Source organism: Elephantulus edwardii, unplaced genomic scaffold, assembly GCF_000299155.1.
Source record: "Elephantulus edwardii isolate Elephantulus edwardi_28Jun2011 unplaced genomic scaffold, EleEdw1.0 scaffold00541, whole genome shotgun sequence".
Classification (NCBI taxonomy): domain Eukaryota; kingdom Metazoa; phylum Chordata; class Mammalia; order Macroscelidea; family Macroscelididae; genus Elephantulus; species Elephantulus edwardii.
Genome location: NW_006400291.1, coordinates 322,364 through 340,141, shown reverse-complemented (window position 1 = coordinate 340,141; position 17,778 = coordinate 322,364). Strand labels below are relative to the sequence as shown.

At 46.5% G+C, this 17,778-nt stretch overlaps 1 protein-coding gene across 1 annotated transcript in view; it reads left to right on the top strand.

The window, feature by feature from the left end:
- PROM2 (prominin 2) overlaps nt 1-17,778 on the top strand; it is a 70,704-nt gene that overhangs the window by 38,906 nt on the left and 14,020 nt on the right. Inside the window, exon 2 of the mRNA XM_006903222.1 lies at nt 16,959-17,177. Within this exon, the coding sequence (XP_006903284.1) occupies nt 16,959-17,177 (219 nt within the window). The remainder of the gene's footprint in view (nt 1-16,958; nt 17,178-17,778) is intronic.

Below are 17,778 nucleotides of genomic sequence, written 5' to 3'. Positions count from 1 at the left end.
CCTGCTTTTTCAGAAGTGGATGGCCAATCCTTCTTTCTAGTCTGTCTTAATGTGAATGTTCAGATTCAGACAGATCAGCAAGTTAAAGGTATATCCCTTATTGCGGAGTTAACTTTAGTGTCAGTGTTGCCCCTGCCTTTCTCACACTCGTCTCTACCCACTTATTTCCCTGCTCCACCATCCACCAGGATACCCATCCACTTCTACCCCTCCCTTCACATCTATCTCCCTTTGACCAGCCCTCCATCTAATAACTTAAATATGAAGCTTCCATGGCTTCTGTGATTCCAAACGCATCAGCTGATGGTAGTTCCTCATGTTGGGATCAATGTCTCTGAAGTTTAGTCATAATGTTTCCCGAACAAAGGTGATGCATCCTGTAGAACTGGTGTGTAGATAGACTTTTCGGAATGAATGTCGCGCGATTTTTGCATCTTCGATTACCTGGGAAGATGGGAGAATCTGAGAGTGGCCTCTAAGCTGCCCAGCTTTCAGCTAGCCAGTCGCCTTAACCCCTTCTCTGAGCGGCCTGCCGGAACGAATGTCTCACAATTTTTGCGTCTTCGATTACCTGGGAAGATGGGAGGGTCTGAGAGTGGCCTCTAAGCTCAGAGAAGGGGTTAAGGCGACCGGCTAGCTGAAAGCTGGGCAGCTTAGAGGCCACTCTCAGACCTCTCAGACCACAACAAAATAAAGGTAAATAATCCAATTGAAAAATGGGCACAGGATATGAACAGACACACTTTACCAAGGAAGACATTCAGATGGCCAACAAGCACATGAAGAAATGTTCAAAATCCCTAGCTCTGAGAGAGGTCCAAATCAAGACAACTATGAGATATCATCTCACCCCAGTAAGACTAGCAAAATATTCTAAGTTTTGAGGCCATGCCCCACTGAGCTCTACTTCCCAGACCCTGCTCCACCATGCTCCGAGCTTCGAGCTTCCGGCTTCGCATGAATTGTTCCTCTGAGCTCTGCATTTGCATGAATGAGTCCTCTCTCAGCTCACGCTCCCTTCATTCTGAGTGCTCCCTCCCTGCCCTACATTCCACTCACCTTTGCATTTGTGAGTTCCGCATGGGGAATGAAATGCTGCCTCACCCTATGCTGGCCCCCTCAGTGGTCATGGGCTGACTCACTGTATTTGGTAGGGTGCTAATGGCTGGTTTTCAGTAGATACTCAGCCCGCTCTCCCTTATTCTGTGCAGCTCATTGGCTGTGTTCGGTAGGGTGTTAATGGTTGGTTTTAAGTATACATTGAGCCCTCTCTGCCTTGTCGCTCTGTACGGCTTGTATGCTGTGTTTGGTAGCACATTATGGTTAGTTTTCAGTAGACACCCAGCCCTCTCTTCCTTGTTGCTCTGTGTGGCTTGTGTGCTGTTTTTGGTAGGGCATTCTTGGTTGGTTTTCAGTAAACACCCAGCCCTCTCTTCCTTGTTGCTCTGTGTGGCTGGTGTGCTGCCCAGGTTGAGGCCTGAAAGATACAAGCTCTCACTGATCACAGAGAAGCATAGAAACCCCTGAAACTCAAGAAGCCACAGGCATTCCTGCACCCTCAGAGCAGAAATCTGTCTACAGTGGCTAGGAACTGCTGAAACTGGACCAATATCACAACATATGCACCTCAACACATGTGTGGCGGTGTGTTGGTTGGACATCAAATCCAGATCCCCTGCATGAGAGGTGAGAAACCTAGCATGGAACCACCAGGTGTCCGTGGCTCTGTGGTGGGATCCACACATCTAATAAGCAGCCAGGTTGAGACCCTGTAGGCCTGTGTGTGGAAGTCTTTTTTCTCGGCTCTTGTTCTGCTCTTTCTTGCTAACTGAACAGCAAGGTCTCTGCTCCTCTGCAGCTCAGACAAACTAGGCTCCAAATTAAATATTAGGGTGCATGTATTTTACCAGGAAGAGAAGATCTCATGTGGGAATGAATAGCTTTGCATTGCCTCTCTTCCTTAAAACTGCCATTGCACTGAGCAAAGGTATAAGTCTCAGAAGCCCCTCCTACTTTCATGTGGCTCACCTACAGTCTGGAGGTACAGACAGACATGCAATTCACACCATCACATCTGTCACTTCTAAGGAAATAATTCACATTATATGGTTTGTGATACTTGTGCTTCTGTGGGCAGTAATTATACCACAGATGAACATGCAGCATGACAACGTCACAATGGGATGGTGGGTCTGCAGTCAACTTTCTCTGATGGAATGGAAGGAGAACCCTTTGCAGGCCATCAGGAGGAAGGAGCTTCACTTTTTGAAGAACTCAGAAAAGCAATGGCCTAGTTCTTTCCCATCTATTTTGATCTTTCCTTCCTCCTCTTTGTAATGACCTTTCATGCATGATATCTTGATGCTACCGCACAGCTTTTCTGGTCTTCGATCATTAGTGTCCAATGCCTCAAACTTATTACTGAGATGATTTTTAAATTCAAATGGGATAGATTCAAGAGCATATTTTGGTTCTTGTGGACTTGCTTTAATCTTCTTCAGCTTCAATTTGAACTTGCACATGAGTAATTGATGGTCTGTTCCATAGTCAGACCCTGGCTTGGTATTGACTACTGATATTGAGCTTCCCCAAAGATTTTTTCCACAAATGTAGACAATCTGATTTCTGTGCAGTACATCAAGTGAGGTCCTGAAGAAGATCCAGCCAGAATGCTCCTTAGATGGCAAAGTTTTGTCTGACAACCTTTGGACCTGTTTCTAGAAAGAGTATTCCTTGGAAAGGAATATTATGCTAAGAAAGGTGGGGGATTGGCAGAAGAAAAAAAGACCCTTAACCAGGTGCATGGTAACACTGATGCAGCACTGTGCTCAAGTGCACCAGGGGTGATGAGGATGGCACAAGGTAAGACAGTGTTCAGATCTGCTGTTCATTGGGTCACTCTGAGTCATACTCAGTTTGACAATACCTAACAACAACAACAACAGCAGCAGTTCCTTCCCCAGTGTTTCAGTTTGCTTCCAAGGGGTCACCACTGTGGAGGCATCTGTCGGGTCTGCCCTAGCAGAGCAGGAATGTCTGTGGTCTTTTGTGTCCAGATTGTTCCCATTTCCCCATCTGTGGTTGGCATTTGAAAGCTCTATCCTCATCCTTGGAGCATACCAACTGCCTTTAAATGGGGTGTGATGCTGGGAGTGGCCCACTGACAGGGCCACAGGGTGCCTGCCCTTGGCCTTCTGTAGCTATGAGCCAGCCTTGGAGGGGTCACATCCCTGCAGGTCAGAGAATGTGGGTGAGGAGAAGGTGTGGGTTATGGAGGACAGAGGCTGGGATCTCTTGGCTGCTTTCCAGGTAAAGTAAAAAACATAGTCTTCCCCTGACCCTCCTGCCTCCTCTTCGCCTGACTTTAGAGGTGACTCCGGATCTCAGCTCTGGTGACCCACATGGCCTGGTTCTCTGGACTCTGGCTGGAGGCCATCCCTGACCTGTCCTATCCAGTCATGTCTGTCTCCAGAGGGCACTGATTTTTGAGACTCTCGAGACCAGGGCTGCACAGCCAGGGCGAGACCTCTCCTCCTTGGACACCTCAGGCCAGTTAACTTTACAATGGCCTCTTCTGGGTCCCTCTAATTATTGCTTCCTCTTAGCTGTGGTCCAGATAGCCTATTACGGATTTTCTGTCTCCACAGTTACGAACCCAGGAATTTACTTGTGTGTTGGGCCTCCCATTTTTCCTGGCTCCATTTTATGCTGCAGATTTGACCCACCATTATAGCCAAGATTTTCTTGAATTCTCATTCTTTCTTCACTTGAGGCCACGAGCCTTTCATGTTTGTTTGGTGTAGCTACTGATTTGATGAGACTGGCTTTTAGATGTTAGTTCTTCTTTACAGAGATGTGCCACCAGAAGCTTTCATTTACACATTGCTTATGGTTTTTCAGCCTAGTCACAGCAGGGCATCAACATCTCAGTCACCTGATGTGGTTGGGGTGGGCTCTGAATCCCACCCTCCAGGCCTCCATTGATGAGGATACTTCCTCCTCTGCGGGCGTTAGCCCAGTACTATTTCAAAGGGAGGTCTCAAAGCCTGTTGTGTGGACAGATCGATGGCCACTCCAGAGAGAGGACATTCACACAACCTTCCCTTTTGCTGAGAAAAAACAGGATTAAAGAGATGCTAGGACAGGGCCACTGGATAATCTCCAGCATAGTATGCTCTCTTTCTATGTCTGGTTCTGCTGTTGTTGTTTCGGGCCACCAAGTTGACTATGACCCAGTGACCCTATGAACAATAGATCTGAACATTGCCCTATCTTGCAACAGCATCATCATCTCCTACATGCTCAAGACCAGTCACTGTGTCGATCCATCTTGCCGGGGGTCTTCCTTCCTCTCTTTTACTTGCCATCTTTCACAGAATGATGTCCTCTTCCTGACAACATGCTCAAAATATGTGAGATGAAGTTTCACCATCCTTGCCTATAAAGGGCACTCTGGTTGCACTTCCTCCAAAGTCGGGATCTAGTGGGATGTATTAGTTTTGAAAGTAACAAAGTGCCACCAAGTATGTAGTGTTAAACAACAGAAATTTATTATGCGGCAATTCTGGAGGCTAGACATCTGAGTTCACCAAGTCAGTATAGCTGTGTTCTCTCTGAAAGACCCAGGGGGAGATCCTTTCTGTTTCTGTCCTTCCATTTGATGCGAGGATCAAGAATCCCAATGACATGGTGACTTCTGGTCCCAAGGAGGCTCATCTGATCAGAGAATGCACCTAGAAAACATGGAATATGCCCATAGACATCTGAGATAAGAATCTGGCTACCTTGAAGCATCTCCTACAAGTCTTTCTGGAAGATCCATCTGATACTGGCTATTTCTTCCTGACGCTATCCTGCTACAACTAAGCAGGACACAGCCCTCTGTGCCTGGGCCCTGACCTCCTGCTTCTGAATTGGAAGTTCTGGCACCTTCACTCCCTTCTTGCCCATGCACAGATGCACCTGTTATACCCTCTATCTAACCCACAGGAGCTGTCACAAAGAATCTCCATCATGTTAAGACCACATGCACTTCTGGTGGCCTCTCTATAGGCTGGCACCTGCTTTGCTCTTGATAAGCCTTGTCCACATGTTTGTTCCCCTCCCTCTACCACACACCTCAGCAGTCCCACTTCCTACTGTAGGAATAGAACTCCAGTTTGGGGACACTCACCTCTGTTCTTGAGTTACATTTACTTTCAGACTATAAGACTATAAGACCATAAGAAAATGTATGAAAATTGTGAAGTCTATTTTCCTAACATCTGGAGAAATGCTTGTGGTGTTGGAGAAGAGTAGTGAATATCCCATGGGCACTTGAAAGAATAGAGATGTCTTGGAGAAGGTGCGGCCCGAATGCTCCTCCTTTGTCATACCTCCACCGATCCATGCGACAGCATGAAGATGAAACTTTGCATCCTTGACTGCAAGAAGCACGCTGGCTGCACCTTCTCCAAGACTTATTTGTTCTTTTGGCAGTCCTTGGAATATTCAATTCTCTTCTCCAACACCACAGTTCAAAGACATCAATTCTTCTTAATAATAAGTCATCATTAATAAGTCATCCTTATTCATTGTGCAACTCTCAGCAACATAGCAAGTGATTTAAAAGATCATGATCTGAATCAGACCATGGAACTAATATCGTTGTCTCTCAATAATTCGGAGAGGTACCTGACTACAGACTTTCCCAGTGCAATATTTCTCCTAATTCCTGGCTGCTGGTACCAAGCATATTGATAGTGCATCCAAGAGAGATGAAGTAATGAACAGTTTTAATCTTTTCTCCATCTATCATGATGTTGCCTACTGATGACGTAAGGAGAAGTTTCGTTTTCTTGATGTTGAGATGCAACCCATATTGAAGACTGCAGGGTTTGATCTCCTGCAGTAAGTGCTTCAAATCCTCCTCCCTTTCAGCAAGCAATGCTTTACTGGGCTTGAGACTTTCTTGGTGACTCTTACACCTTATTTCCCTTTACTTTCTCCCATTTGTTATTTGTTACCCTTGTGTCTTTTCACTATTATACTTTGAAAACAGATGAACTATAGTCTAAATTTCTCATTTTCATGGATAAAGACAAATTTTTCCCAATGATGGAATATACTTAAAATCTCACTCATATTGAGTTTAGATTATTCAGACTTAAGATTAATATTTAATACTTTTGGAATGATATAATGATATAATGTGTTTTTCATGTGAAAAGCACATGAATTTGAGGGAATCAAAGAGTGGAGTGCTACAGATTGATTTGTCTCTAGAAATCCAGGCCACTCAGAGATCCCTTTTGGATTTAAGGTCTGTGCTGATCCAGAACCACCTCACCTTAATTTACGTCTTAATTACATTTACCAAAAAACTGATTTCCAAGTAAAAGTCTCATTCCCAGGGACCAAGGATTAGAACTTGAATCTCTCTTAAAGGATGAGCAGAAATTGGGTGAAAAGTAAGAACAGAATGGAGAAAGAAGAGTCACTGTGAACCGAGACAAAATGCAGAGTGTAACAGCAAGAGCTGGTGTGGCCAGGAACAGCTAGGGGAACTGAAGAACTGGAAGACAATGAAATAAATTCACACTTTGATGCTAAAATTGTTGTAGGAACCATTGAAAGGCTTAAAGTCATGGAGTCGCATGGCCAGATTCGCCTTCACATGCTAGATTCTGTAGAAATTCCGGGAGGTTGCAATGGAAGGAGCTGATTGAATGAGTACTATGATGTAGTGGGTCTATTGTTCAAAATACCTTCCCTAGGCCGTTGCCTCCCACTTTGCCCCATGGCTGGATGGGAACATGCAGATAAGGAGGTTGGCTAGTTTTGCCATTCCACCAGGTGTAAACTGATCAGGTGCAGTGGTAGAAATTTGAGAACCTCACTATTGCCTCAGGTGCTTTGGGACTAGAGATTCCAGAGCCTGCAGGAGAGCAGCAGCAGCAGCAAGAGGACCAGAGAGCCAGGGTGAGGCAGAGCTGACCTGGGACTGCGGTACTGTGGACGTAAAGCCTGGGCTTTATGCCCAAGCTTGCTGGAGGACTGGCAGGGGAATGCCTTATTTGACAGGACTAAGAGAGCGTTCCAACACTGACGTAAAGTCATAAGAGTGAAGGGCCTGTGGGCACATCTCAGGAGCTGTCCTGACTGAGAAATTGCATCCTGCTGCCAACCTGAGTTGTATGTTTACTTCCCTAATAAACCCCATAATCGTGAATAAGGTTCTGTGAAGTCTGTGTGACAAGAGTAAAGAATTTCAGACCAGTAGAGCAATTGGAATTAGTAGAAAGTGGTGTAGACATGTAGGGAGTATATCTGACCTCATGGGGATCGATTTTCTATTGTGGATGCTTTTGATAGGGGCAGTTCCCCCTTACGCAGTTAGGAGATGTCAGACTTGGACATCTGCATGTTGCCCTTACTCTTGTTACAACCATGCACAAGAATGAGAGACAAAAAGTGAGGAACGATTTCATGGTGGTAGAAATTTTCCAAAAGATTTCTCAAAGGTACCGTTCTTCCCTGAATATCACTGTCAAGAATGAGGTACTTTGACTGGTCTTCATATCTAACCTCTTAGAAGAGAGCTGCTTCCACACTGCAATTAGCATTGTCTTTCAGCTGTCGTCTCCTCATCAGAGAACTGCTTCTGTTCACCACCCTCTGAAGCCCGTTGAGAGCTCAGACCTCAGCAGCCATGTGTGTGTGCCATGTAACAGTGTCATGACAGGCTGGACTGTGGTGACTTGAGGTATGGTTGCTTCAGGTCCATGTGATCGGTGTCCACCTGGTAGGATTTAGAGTTGGGCCTGTGGTGCCGATGCAACTCTGGGCAGGCCTGGGAGAACAGTACACTGGGATGGGTAGGGTGGCTATCTTTGCCATATGTGGAGGAAACCAAGGTGCAGTGAGGAGTGACCTTGTGCTCAGGGCAATTTCACTGTGACATATATGGATTTCCTCATCTGAGCTCCACATCCACCTATGGCCCAGATTCACCTTGATTTCCCTTCATCCTTGAGTTTCTTAAATGTTCCTTTATCCCCATAATTCTCACTTTTTAACCCTTCAGTTGGCCTATGTGGGATTTTGACTACTTTGCCACTCAAAGGGTATTGAGTAAGGTCTTGGGTTGGCTTGTGGACCACTCCTAGAACATGGCATGGTCACCCTCCCTAGGACATGCCACAGTCACCTGAAGTCCAAAGAAAGCAGCATTAACAGCCTTGTCACCTGCTGTTCCCTTGAGGACTGTGGCCATCTGCACTGTTTCCAGGGCATGGCTCGTGAGGCAGCCAGAGCACACTCCTCCATCACCATCCCTGACTCCTCAAGGCTCCTGGCGGTGTGCTCATCATGGGGGGAAGTTCCCTTAGGGCTATCCCAAAGTAACCTGGGAAGTTTATCTGACCCAACCCAAGAATTCTCCACAGTGAACAGGGGATTTAGGAGCATCAGGAGCAGGAAAGGAGCACAGGTTCAAAGGTGTGAGTAAAAAGATCACAGGGCAACTCCTCACTTTCTGAGTGAATAAATATCAGTCACACTTCTTGCAATAACAACTGTGAAGATAATAAACATAACCCCAAATCTCTACTTTTCTCTGCGTTTTCACTTCTGTTCCTTTTGGGCAACTGCCCATCTAGCACTTCTTTCTGTTACCCTAAGAACCCGTGCAAGGATATGCCTCTCAATTTAAAAAGCACAGTTCTAAGTCAACCAGGCCATGACTTAAGATCCCAGCTGAAAATGTGGGAATCCCCTGGACGCCTTGCTTTGGACTTCTGGCTACAGATTTGGAGTTTCCCCACTATTCTTTTTGGATGTCAACTGCAAGCTCAGGAACTCGTGGGTTCTCTCACTTCTGACTCTGCTAGATACAAATTTTGGAGTATGTAGCTTGGAGGGTCAGAGAAAGAGAGGAAGACCCCCAATGACATAGACTGACACAGGGACTTGGCAGCAAAGTGTTCAAGTGTGTCAGAGACAATGAGGATGACGTAATACAGGATAGGGCTCAGGTCTGTTATTCATAGTCGTATTCAACTCAATGGCATCTAACAACAATAACAACACAACTAACCTCAGGATACTAATCTCATAATCTCAGGGGTTCCTGGCCTTCCTCACTTCTCACCTGCTGGTTCTCATTACTCCTTTGGGTTCAATAATTTGCTCGAAAGTCACACAGAAAGTGCTATACTTAAAATTATAGCTTTTGTAAAAAAAACCAAACAAACCCCCATCCCCCCCAAAACCCCACCAAAACAAAACAACAAAAATAAAACCAAACTACAAAGAAGCACATAAAGTGAGATCTGGGAGGGTTCTTGATGTCCCTCACACGAAGTGTCTGTATCCCATTAAGGGACACACTACCCTGTGAGCTGCATCGATGCTTGCCACCAACCAGGAAGCCAATAGTTTAAAGGCATGAGCAGTGCCTTTATCTGGGCCTCAGGGCTGGTTGATTGAATCATACCCTCTGCTCCTGCTTCCCTTTCCCGTTGTTGGATGCCACAGTGGGGTCTTTCTGGCCAGGGTGGTCCTCACTCCTTAGCTCATACCCCCAGGTGAGCTCGAGGCCTTAGTTTTAAAAAGTTCTTAAATTTCTCAAGGAATTCCAAGGATTTTGAGTTCTAAGGCCATACCACCCTTTTGATAGCACAACCCCTTACTTGCTTGCTAGGGCTCTTATTTTAGAGCGTCGTTTACCTAGAAGTCAGCCTTTTCAATGGCACAGTCCTTTGCTTGCTATTGCTGTTGTGTATCCTTGAGTCAGAATTGACACATACCTGACCCTGCAGTGGGTTTTCAGAGCCAGTAAGTCACACAGGAGGCCATTGCCTATCTCTCTCCTGTGGAGCAGCTGGTGGATTTGAACCACATACCTTTGCATTGGCAGTGTTATCCTTCACCACTTAGCCACCATATCTCCTTGCTTGCTAGGCCTCTTATTTTACAGCAGCATCAGCTATAAGTTGGCCTTTTTGTAACACCCCTCCTGCTTGTTAACCCTTCAGTTGGTCTATGTGGAATTCTATTACCTTTGCCACTTAGAGTGTGAGTACTATATGGCTGTCTTCTGGCCTCAGTGATCTGATAAGTGGGACTCTGTCTGCTTGGAACATAACCTGGGAAGTTTATCCCACCCGGCCCAAGAACATACAGATATGCCTTAGAGAAGGTGCAACCAGAGTGCTCCTTGGAGGCAAAGATGATAAAGTTTAATCTCACATATTTTGGGCATGTTACTCAGGGAGGTTATTCCTTGGAGAGGGACATTGTGCTTGGAAAGAAGGAGGGACAGTTAAAGAAAGGAAGACCCTCACAGATGGATTGACACAGGGTGCAGCAATAGGCTCAAGTGTATAAGAGATTTTAAGGACGGCATAGAATAGGACAGCATTCAGGTCTGTTGTTCATCAGGTCGTTATAGGTTGTACTTGACTTGGTAGCACCAAACAACAACAATGAAAACAAGAGTAGAAATAAAATCACTTAGGGTAAACAATGCTTTGCCTCATATTTTGTCTCCTTGCAAGAAAAATTTCTTTTTTCAATGATTAGTACAAGACTAGTTCCTATAACTTGGCTGAAAGCAGACAATATTAGAAGGATGTCTTTTTGTGTTTTGTTGACTATGCATTTGACTGTGTGATAATAACAAATTATGGTTAACATTGAGAAGAATGGGAATCCCAGAACACTTACTGTACTCCTATGAAGTCTATACTTAGATTAAGAAAAAGCAGTTGTCCAAAGTGAACACTGCATAGTTTCTTTAACATCAAGAAAGGTGTGTATCAAGGCTCTATAATTTTTCCATATCTATTCAATTTGTATGTTGAGCGTATTATTTGAGAAGCACTAATTGAAGAAAAATGTGACATCAGCATTGAAAGGAGGTGCATCAACAACCTGCATTATGTAGATGGCACAACCTTGTTGCTGAAAGTAAGACATGAAATGTTTGCTGCAAATGATCAAAGACTACAGTCTTCAATTTGTATCACATTTCATCATTAAAACAAAAATCTTCACCAGTGGGCTCATAGGTAACATCATGATAAATGGAGAAAAGACTGAAGTTGTCAACAATTTCATCTTACTTGGATCCACAGTCAACACCCATGGGAACAGCAGTCAAGAAATTAAGACATGTTGCATTGGGGAAACCTGCTGTGAAAGATCTCTTTAAAGTGCTAACGAGCAGGGACGGCAGTTTAAAGACTAAGGTGCACCTGACTGAGACCATGATCTTTTCAGTTACTTGCTTTGTGTCTGAAAGTTGGACAATGAATAAGGAAGACAGAAGAAGAATTAATACTTCTGAGTTGTGCTGGAGAACAGTACTGAATATTTTATGGACTGCCAAAAGAACAAACAGATATATCTTAGAAAGTAGAACCAGGGTGCTTTTAAGAGACAAAGGTGGTGAAACTTTCTCTCTCATACTTTGGACATGCTATTAGGAGAGGCCAGTCCTTGGAAAAAAAAATATGCCTGGAAAATGGAAAAGTGGAGGGTCATTGCAAGAGAAGAAGACCTTGACAAGATGAATTGACCCAATTACTGTCTCAATGAGTTTAAATATATATCAGAAATTATGAGATGGCACATGATGATCGACACAGTGACCGTGTCAGTGGGCTCTGGTCTATCAGTGACGATGAAGATGGCAGGGTTCAGATCTGTTGTCCATAGGGTCACTATGAGTTTCATTAATCGCACTTCATAACAAGTTCCCAATTAGAAGTTAGCAGTGTTCCAACTGCCCGCACCGCTGTCCCGCTCCATCTGCTCTGACAGCCTTTATTCCTTCCTCTTCCATCTTCGTTCCCACATCTATGTCTTTCAGTTCTATGACTTGCTGGAAGGTCTCACAGAAACGCAGACACCCTTAGGGAAATGGCGCATATGATTGTGGATGATACAAGCCAATGTGCATGGTCACAGAGACCAGTAGACGACGGGCCAGGAGCCTGCAGGCTGAGCTGGTGGGGCTCTCAGCACCTCTGGATCAGAGTAGATGCAGTGTCCCAAGTGGACAAGCTTCCCTGAGCAGTGCTGTGGATCTCAGCACAGTCTAGCCACCCTGAGAACTTAGGGTGATGACTCAAGTAGGTAACCTGGCTAGTAGGGTGGGGCTTGTATCTTACACTAACCCTTTCTCCTTAATACAACAAGTAGGGAACTTAAACACTTGTTAAATGGGCCATTCCTTAGACATCATGCTTGGAAGAGTGGATGGTCAGCATAAGAGAGGAAGACCCTCGATGAGACAAATTGCCACAGGGACTGAAACAATGGGCTCTACTATGACAGAGATGATGAGGACAGCACAGGACAGGACAGGGTTCAGAGCTGTTGTTCATAGGGTTCCTTTGAGTCATAATCATCTTAATGGCACCTAACAACAATAGTAGTTAGTAAGAGTCGTTGGATAAGAGTTTCACTGCCAACCCAAAGGCATGTAGTTTGAATCCACCAGCTACTCCTTGAAAAATGAGCAATCCCCTCCCAAGCAATTTGCAGCTTCTGACAACCTGCTGGATGGTCAGCTATCTGTCAGTTCTGACTGTGAATGAGCTTTGCGAATTTCATACAATGAATATTTCATCCTTGATTGAAAGGCTAGAATCACAAAATGGAAGGCTATGAACTGAAGGGCTATATGACACAACGCACTGACCACCTTCTTGTAGAAGCCTGTTGCCAGTCAGCCTCTGCCATTTAAGGTTGCCCCTGACATGCCCCCGTTCTGAGCAGCCTGCACACAGCCAGTTCCATGGACCCCTCTGAGGAGTTGTGTTCAGCAGCAGCTTCAACTCTCAGCACTGCTGAGTCCCACCTGCTCTCTGAGACCTGGGTTGGGGAGAAGGCTGGGGCTGAATTTGGGTTGTTCCATGAGGTATCCTGCCTGGGAGGAGGGGACCTGGCTCGCGGTGTGACTGCTGGCTCAAGGAAGGCCCCTTCTCTGTCTGTGCTTCAATTTCTCTACCTCAGAATTTCCTGGGGAAATTCTGCTGTTATGAATTAAATTGTATCTACCCCAAAACTTTTTTTTGAGCTTGTATGTCTTCAGTTAAGGATCTCAGATGGTACAGTGGTTATACTCTTAGCTGCTAACAAAAAGTTGGAGGTTCAAATCCAGCAACCACTTTGTGAGCAAAAGATGTCGCATGCTGCTTCTATAATCTTTACAGCCTTGAAAACCTCATCGAGACACTGTAAGCTGGACCACACTCAAGGCAGTGGTCCACTGTCTCCCTGTGGTTACGGCCCTATCTGGGAAAGGTTTTTACATTACATGAATGAGGTGGTATATGTGTAGCATGCAGTTAAACAAGCAAGCACACACAAAATGAGACAGAAGATCTACATGTGTGACTGCCAAGAAGCCCAGGAATAGAAGCTGAGAAGAGCCAGCGGCCTTCCGCAGGGTGAGGGGCAGGCAGAGGCCTCCCCCACAGCCAGGCTCTGGTTTTGAACTTGAAGCTTCTTAAACTGTGAGAAAATACACTTTTGTTCACTAAAATCACTCACTTGTGATCTTCTGTAATGGCAGCACTACCTAACTAATGCCTCAAAATAAAATTTAAAAATTCCAACAAAACACAAAGTAGTGTTGTGTTACTGACACTTAGGAAAATAATAGCAATAACAATTTATTTACTTAGTTACAATAGTTGAGAAGAGTGGAAAAATTAGGAGCAGGAGCCAGAGGACCTGAGTGGGTTGTTTATTCACAATGGCTCCAGGTGCTGGTAGACCTACTCAGTGAGGAAGCTATGGGTTGAAACATCTCTACCATCAGTGCACCTACGTGAAAAACACAGATGCCTAAATGCTGCTTATTATTCACACCATGGAGCCACTGTGTGGTGCAAACAGATAAAGGAGCTTAGTGCTTGAGTCAAGCCATGGTCCTCCTCCTCCTCCTCTTCCACTTTCTTCTCCTCCTCCTCTTTTTATTTCTTCTGTGTGTGTACCATCAAATTGGATCTGACTGCTACAGGAGAAGATTGTCCCTCCTTCTCCAGCAGAGCATCTGGTGGATTTAAACCTTTCACCTCTGGGATTGCAGTGCAGCTTCTTGCCACTAGGCTTCAATTACTTATGCATCTGAAAGCTGGACCATGAATAAAGATGACAGGAGAAGAATTGATGCCTTTCAACTGTAGTGTTAGAGAAGAGCTCTATTTTGACATCGACTGTCAGAACAACAAACTAGTCTGTCTTGTAGAAAGTGCAACCAGGGTGCTCCTTGGAGGCAAGGATGGTGAAACTTCCTCTTTTGTGTTTTGGGCATGTTAGCAGGGACCAATATTTGGAAATGGACATTATACTTGGAAAGGTGGAGGATCAGTGAAAGAGAGGAAGACCCTGTACGAGATGGTCTAATACAGTTATTCTAACAAGTGTGGCAGAGATGATGAGGATGGTGCAGGATAGTGCAAGGTTTAAAGACTTTGTTTGCAGAACTGTGCTGTGAGTTCCAGTTGACTCAATGACACTTAACAACAACAATAACAACAAGCTGAAAGAAAGGTTGGGAGTTCAAATTCACACAGAGGCACCTTGGCAAAAAGGCCTGGTGATCTGAAAAACCAGTCACTGAAAACCCTATGAAGTACAGTTGTGCTTTGATGCCCTTGAGTTACCAGGTGCTGGGGTCATGTGGATGGCAACTGGTTAATTGCCCTACAGCCGGGTTACTTCAAGCTGGAGGATGGCAAGTTGCCTTGTGCTGTTGAATAAGAATGTCTTTGGGAGGTGATCGATTTATAAAGTTTGAAATTAACTGACTTGATAGTTAGAAATGGAATCCACCCAGCAATGTCACAAAAAGAAGGCATGGTGACCTGCCTTTGTAAAGGGGGGGGGGGGGAGACACGCTGTCGAGCCGCTCTGTTCAGTGACACATGTCATCAATGTCATCACCCTAGGCTGAAGGTGATCTGATAGCAGCATGTCTAGCTTGGCTGGTGAATAAAGATGGGACTAAAGCTAGAAAGTTGTCACCAGTGACTCTTAATTTCTGGCTCTGGATGAGGAGGGAGAGAAGAGGAGTGGACAGGGCCCAGGGAGACCCTGGGACTGCAGTTCCTGAGCACAGCCTGCAGGGGGCCAGGGAAGCTGGCGGGGAGGGTGTGGGCTTGGGCTGTGGTGAGCACAGCACAGTGGTCAGGCCCTCCCTCCACACAGGCGTGTGTCTCTCTGGGGCACCACTGGGGCTCCCCTGCACCTGGAATGCCATGGCGCACCTGGAATGCCATGGCACCCCCAGGCCACTGCTTCCTGTACACTGATCCTCATCTCTGAGTCCCCCTTTGGTGCATTCCCATTTCCTGTTGGAACCCTACTATTAAAGGGTCAGTCCTCACTGACTGTGATCTCTTGTCCCCAAGCTTTGAGAAAAGTGCAAGGGCAGCAATGGGGAGGGTCTGAATCCTGCTGTGGGCCCAGCTTTGACTCAAACTTAAGTCCCTTCTGGACTCTTGACCCCATCATGAGCAGCCAAGACTCCATGTACTCCATGTGCTCCTCAAAACATTGTTGAACTATTGTCCTGAACATGGAAGTCCCAGAGACAACAGACTCTGGGTCTTCCTCCCTGGGGGCTTCCAGTGACTGGGTGTGGCAGAGGAGCTGCTATGGGAACTCTCACAAGCTTTCACTGCTTCTTTAAACATGAGCAACATGTTTAATGCACAGAAGCTCAGGTGAACATGAAGAAAGCTACAAATCGTTTCTGATTCCATGAAGAGATGGGTACTGTTTCATGCCTCCACTCAATGTACTGACTGCTTTGTATTCAGGTCCTTGCATTTACTAATACAGTGTGAATATCTTTCAGATCAAAAGCACCATTTGTTAATAACTCCCCAACGTGCTGGATAAGATACTCACTTCATCAGCTCTTTCTCAGGGCTGACCACCAGGGCTCATGAATAATGCTTCCAGAAACATCCTCCATCCATTCAGTGCTATTTCCTGGAGACCTGCTCATCTGTAGATATCTTTCCAGGCATAGGACACACGATGGTTTACAAACAGGCAGGGGCTTGTGCGGACATGTCTCTGGGTTGACCTTTGCTCCTTTCTCACAGGCAATGACTTAGATGGAGAATTGGGGGGCCAAAGGCATGCTTATGCTGGATTCAATCTCTCTAAAGATTGTCCTTCAGTGGTTGTGTGAGAGAGAGGCTCCAGGAGCCCCTTCCAAAAGGCTCTTGGAAGAAGGCTGGCATTCTGTCTGTGGTCCAAACTGGCCAAGGAGCAGGCAGTGAGGGAACCTTAGTGCAAACGACTTTCCTCTGGTGCTGTGAACCATGGCTAAAAGCTTTAGAAGACCCAAAGTCTTGGGTCTTGGCATGGAATACAATTTTTTAAACCGAAGCCAGCCTAAACAATTCAGAGCATGGGTAGCCTGATCCAGAAGTCCTTTTGCTGCTAAACCAAAGGCAGTGCCTCTCTGGAGTTCGGATCCAGCAGCATCTTGGTGCAAGACAGATGGACACTCTCCTTCCACAGGATTTACAGCTTTGGAAGCAAAATGGAGGGTCAGCTGTGGATTGGTTTCAACTGGACAACGATGAGTTGAGTTGAAATAATCCAGAGCCACTGTGATGTATTTCCTATCCGCCCCCCTCCATTGGAGGATCCAGAGCAGAGGACTGGAGGCAGCTCCCATCCCAGGCCTGAGGGGCCAGCCCAGGACAGGCCCGGCCCACCTACTCCTGTCCTCCGCCTCCGTCCTTCCTGCGCTGGGGGCTGGCACCCAAGTAGTTCCAGAGCCCAAACCTGTCTGGCCGGTTTTGAGAGTGAGGGACCTAGGGAGGAAGGCTGGTGAAGGATGCATGTCCTGCCTGGTGCTCCGGCACCCTTTGCCTGAGTCCTCTCCCACCCGCCCCTCTGCCCACTAGCCCACCTCATAATGCACTCTTGGGGTCTCCCAGTGGCCCTCCTGGGTCTGAGCCTGGGGCTGGCCCTGTCTCAGCCCGAGCCTGTGGCCATGGACTGCAGATCCCTTGGCCCGGTGGAACGCCTGACGTTCACGCCCGTAGCCAGGACCTGGTGGCTGGAGCCTCGAGTGCGTGCTCAGGGGCCGCTGGACTTGCTGTATGGCACTGTGCACAGCTTTCTGTCCTTGGTGCAGTTCAACGCCTTTCCGGCTGGTGAGTGTGCCTTCCTCCTTCCCTCCTCCTTCATCATGGGTCTGGGGAAGTGTTGGGTCCCTGGACAACCTTCCTTTCCCCCCTCACCTTGTCAGCAGACACCTGGAGGACAGAACTAGAATTCAGGTCCCTCCTCCTGTCTTGCTTCCTGAGATCCTGTGTGCAGGGGCAGCCACAAGGCCTTGCTGGTGACCTTGAGCAAATGCCTTTATCCTGGGGCCTCAATTTTTCTGTCTCTTTTGTGGAGGAGGTTGCGTTAGAGGGTCCTAAAGACCTGGTAAGGCATTCACTGCCTCTCATGATGCTGAGGCTCAGGGGGACCAGGGGGCTGCAGGATACTCCCAGCCCCATCCTTTGCCCAATGAAGGGGAAAGGTAGTGTGGTCAGGCCCTCTTTTTGCTTTCACAGAAGCTGGTAGCTTCCCTGCTACTTGTCAGATCCGGTTCCTGTGGAACCAGCCCTGTGGCAGGAGGACAGAGTCATATGACCCTAGGTTCTGTCTGTGAGGGTGTCCTGAGAGGAGGAGCCCTCCCCAGGCCCCACTGTGGCCAGGCAGTGGTACACATATGGGGCACAGAAACAGGGAAGTTTCTTCCCACAA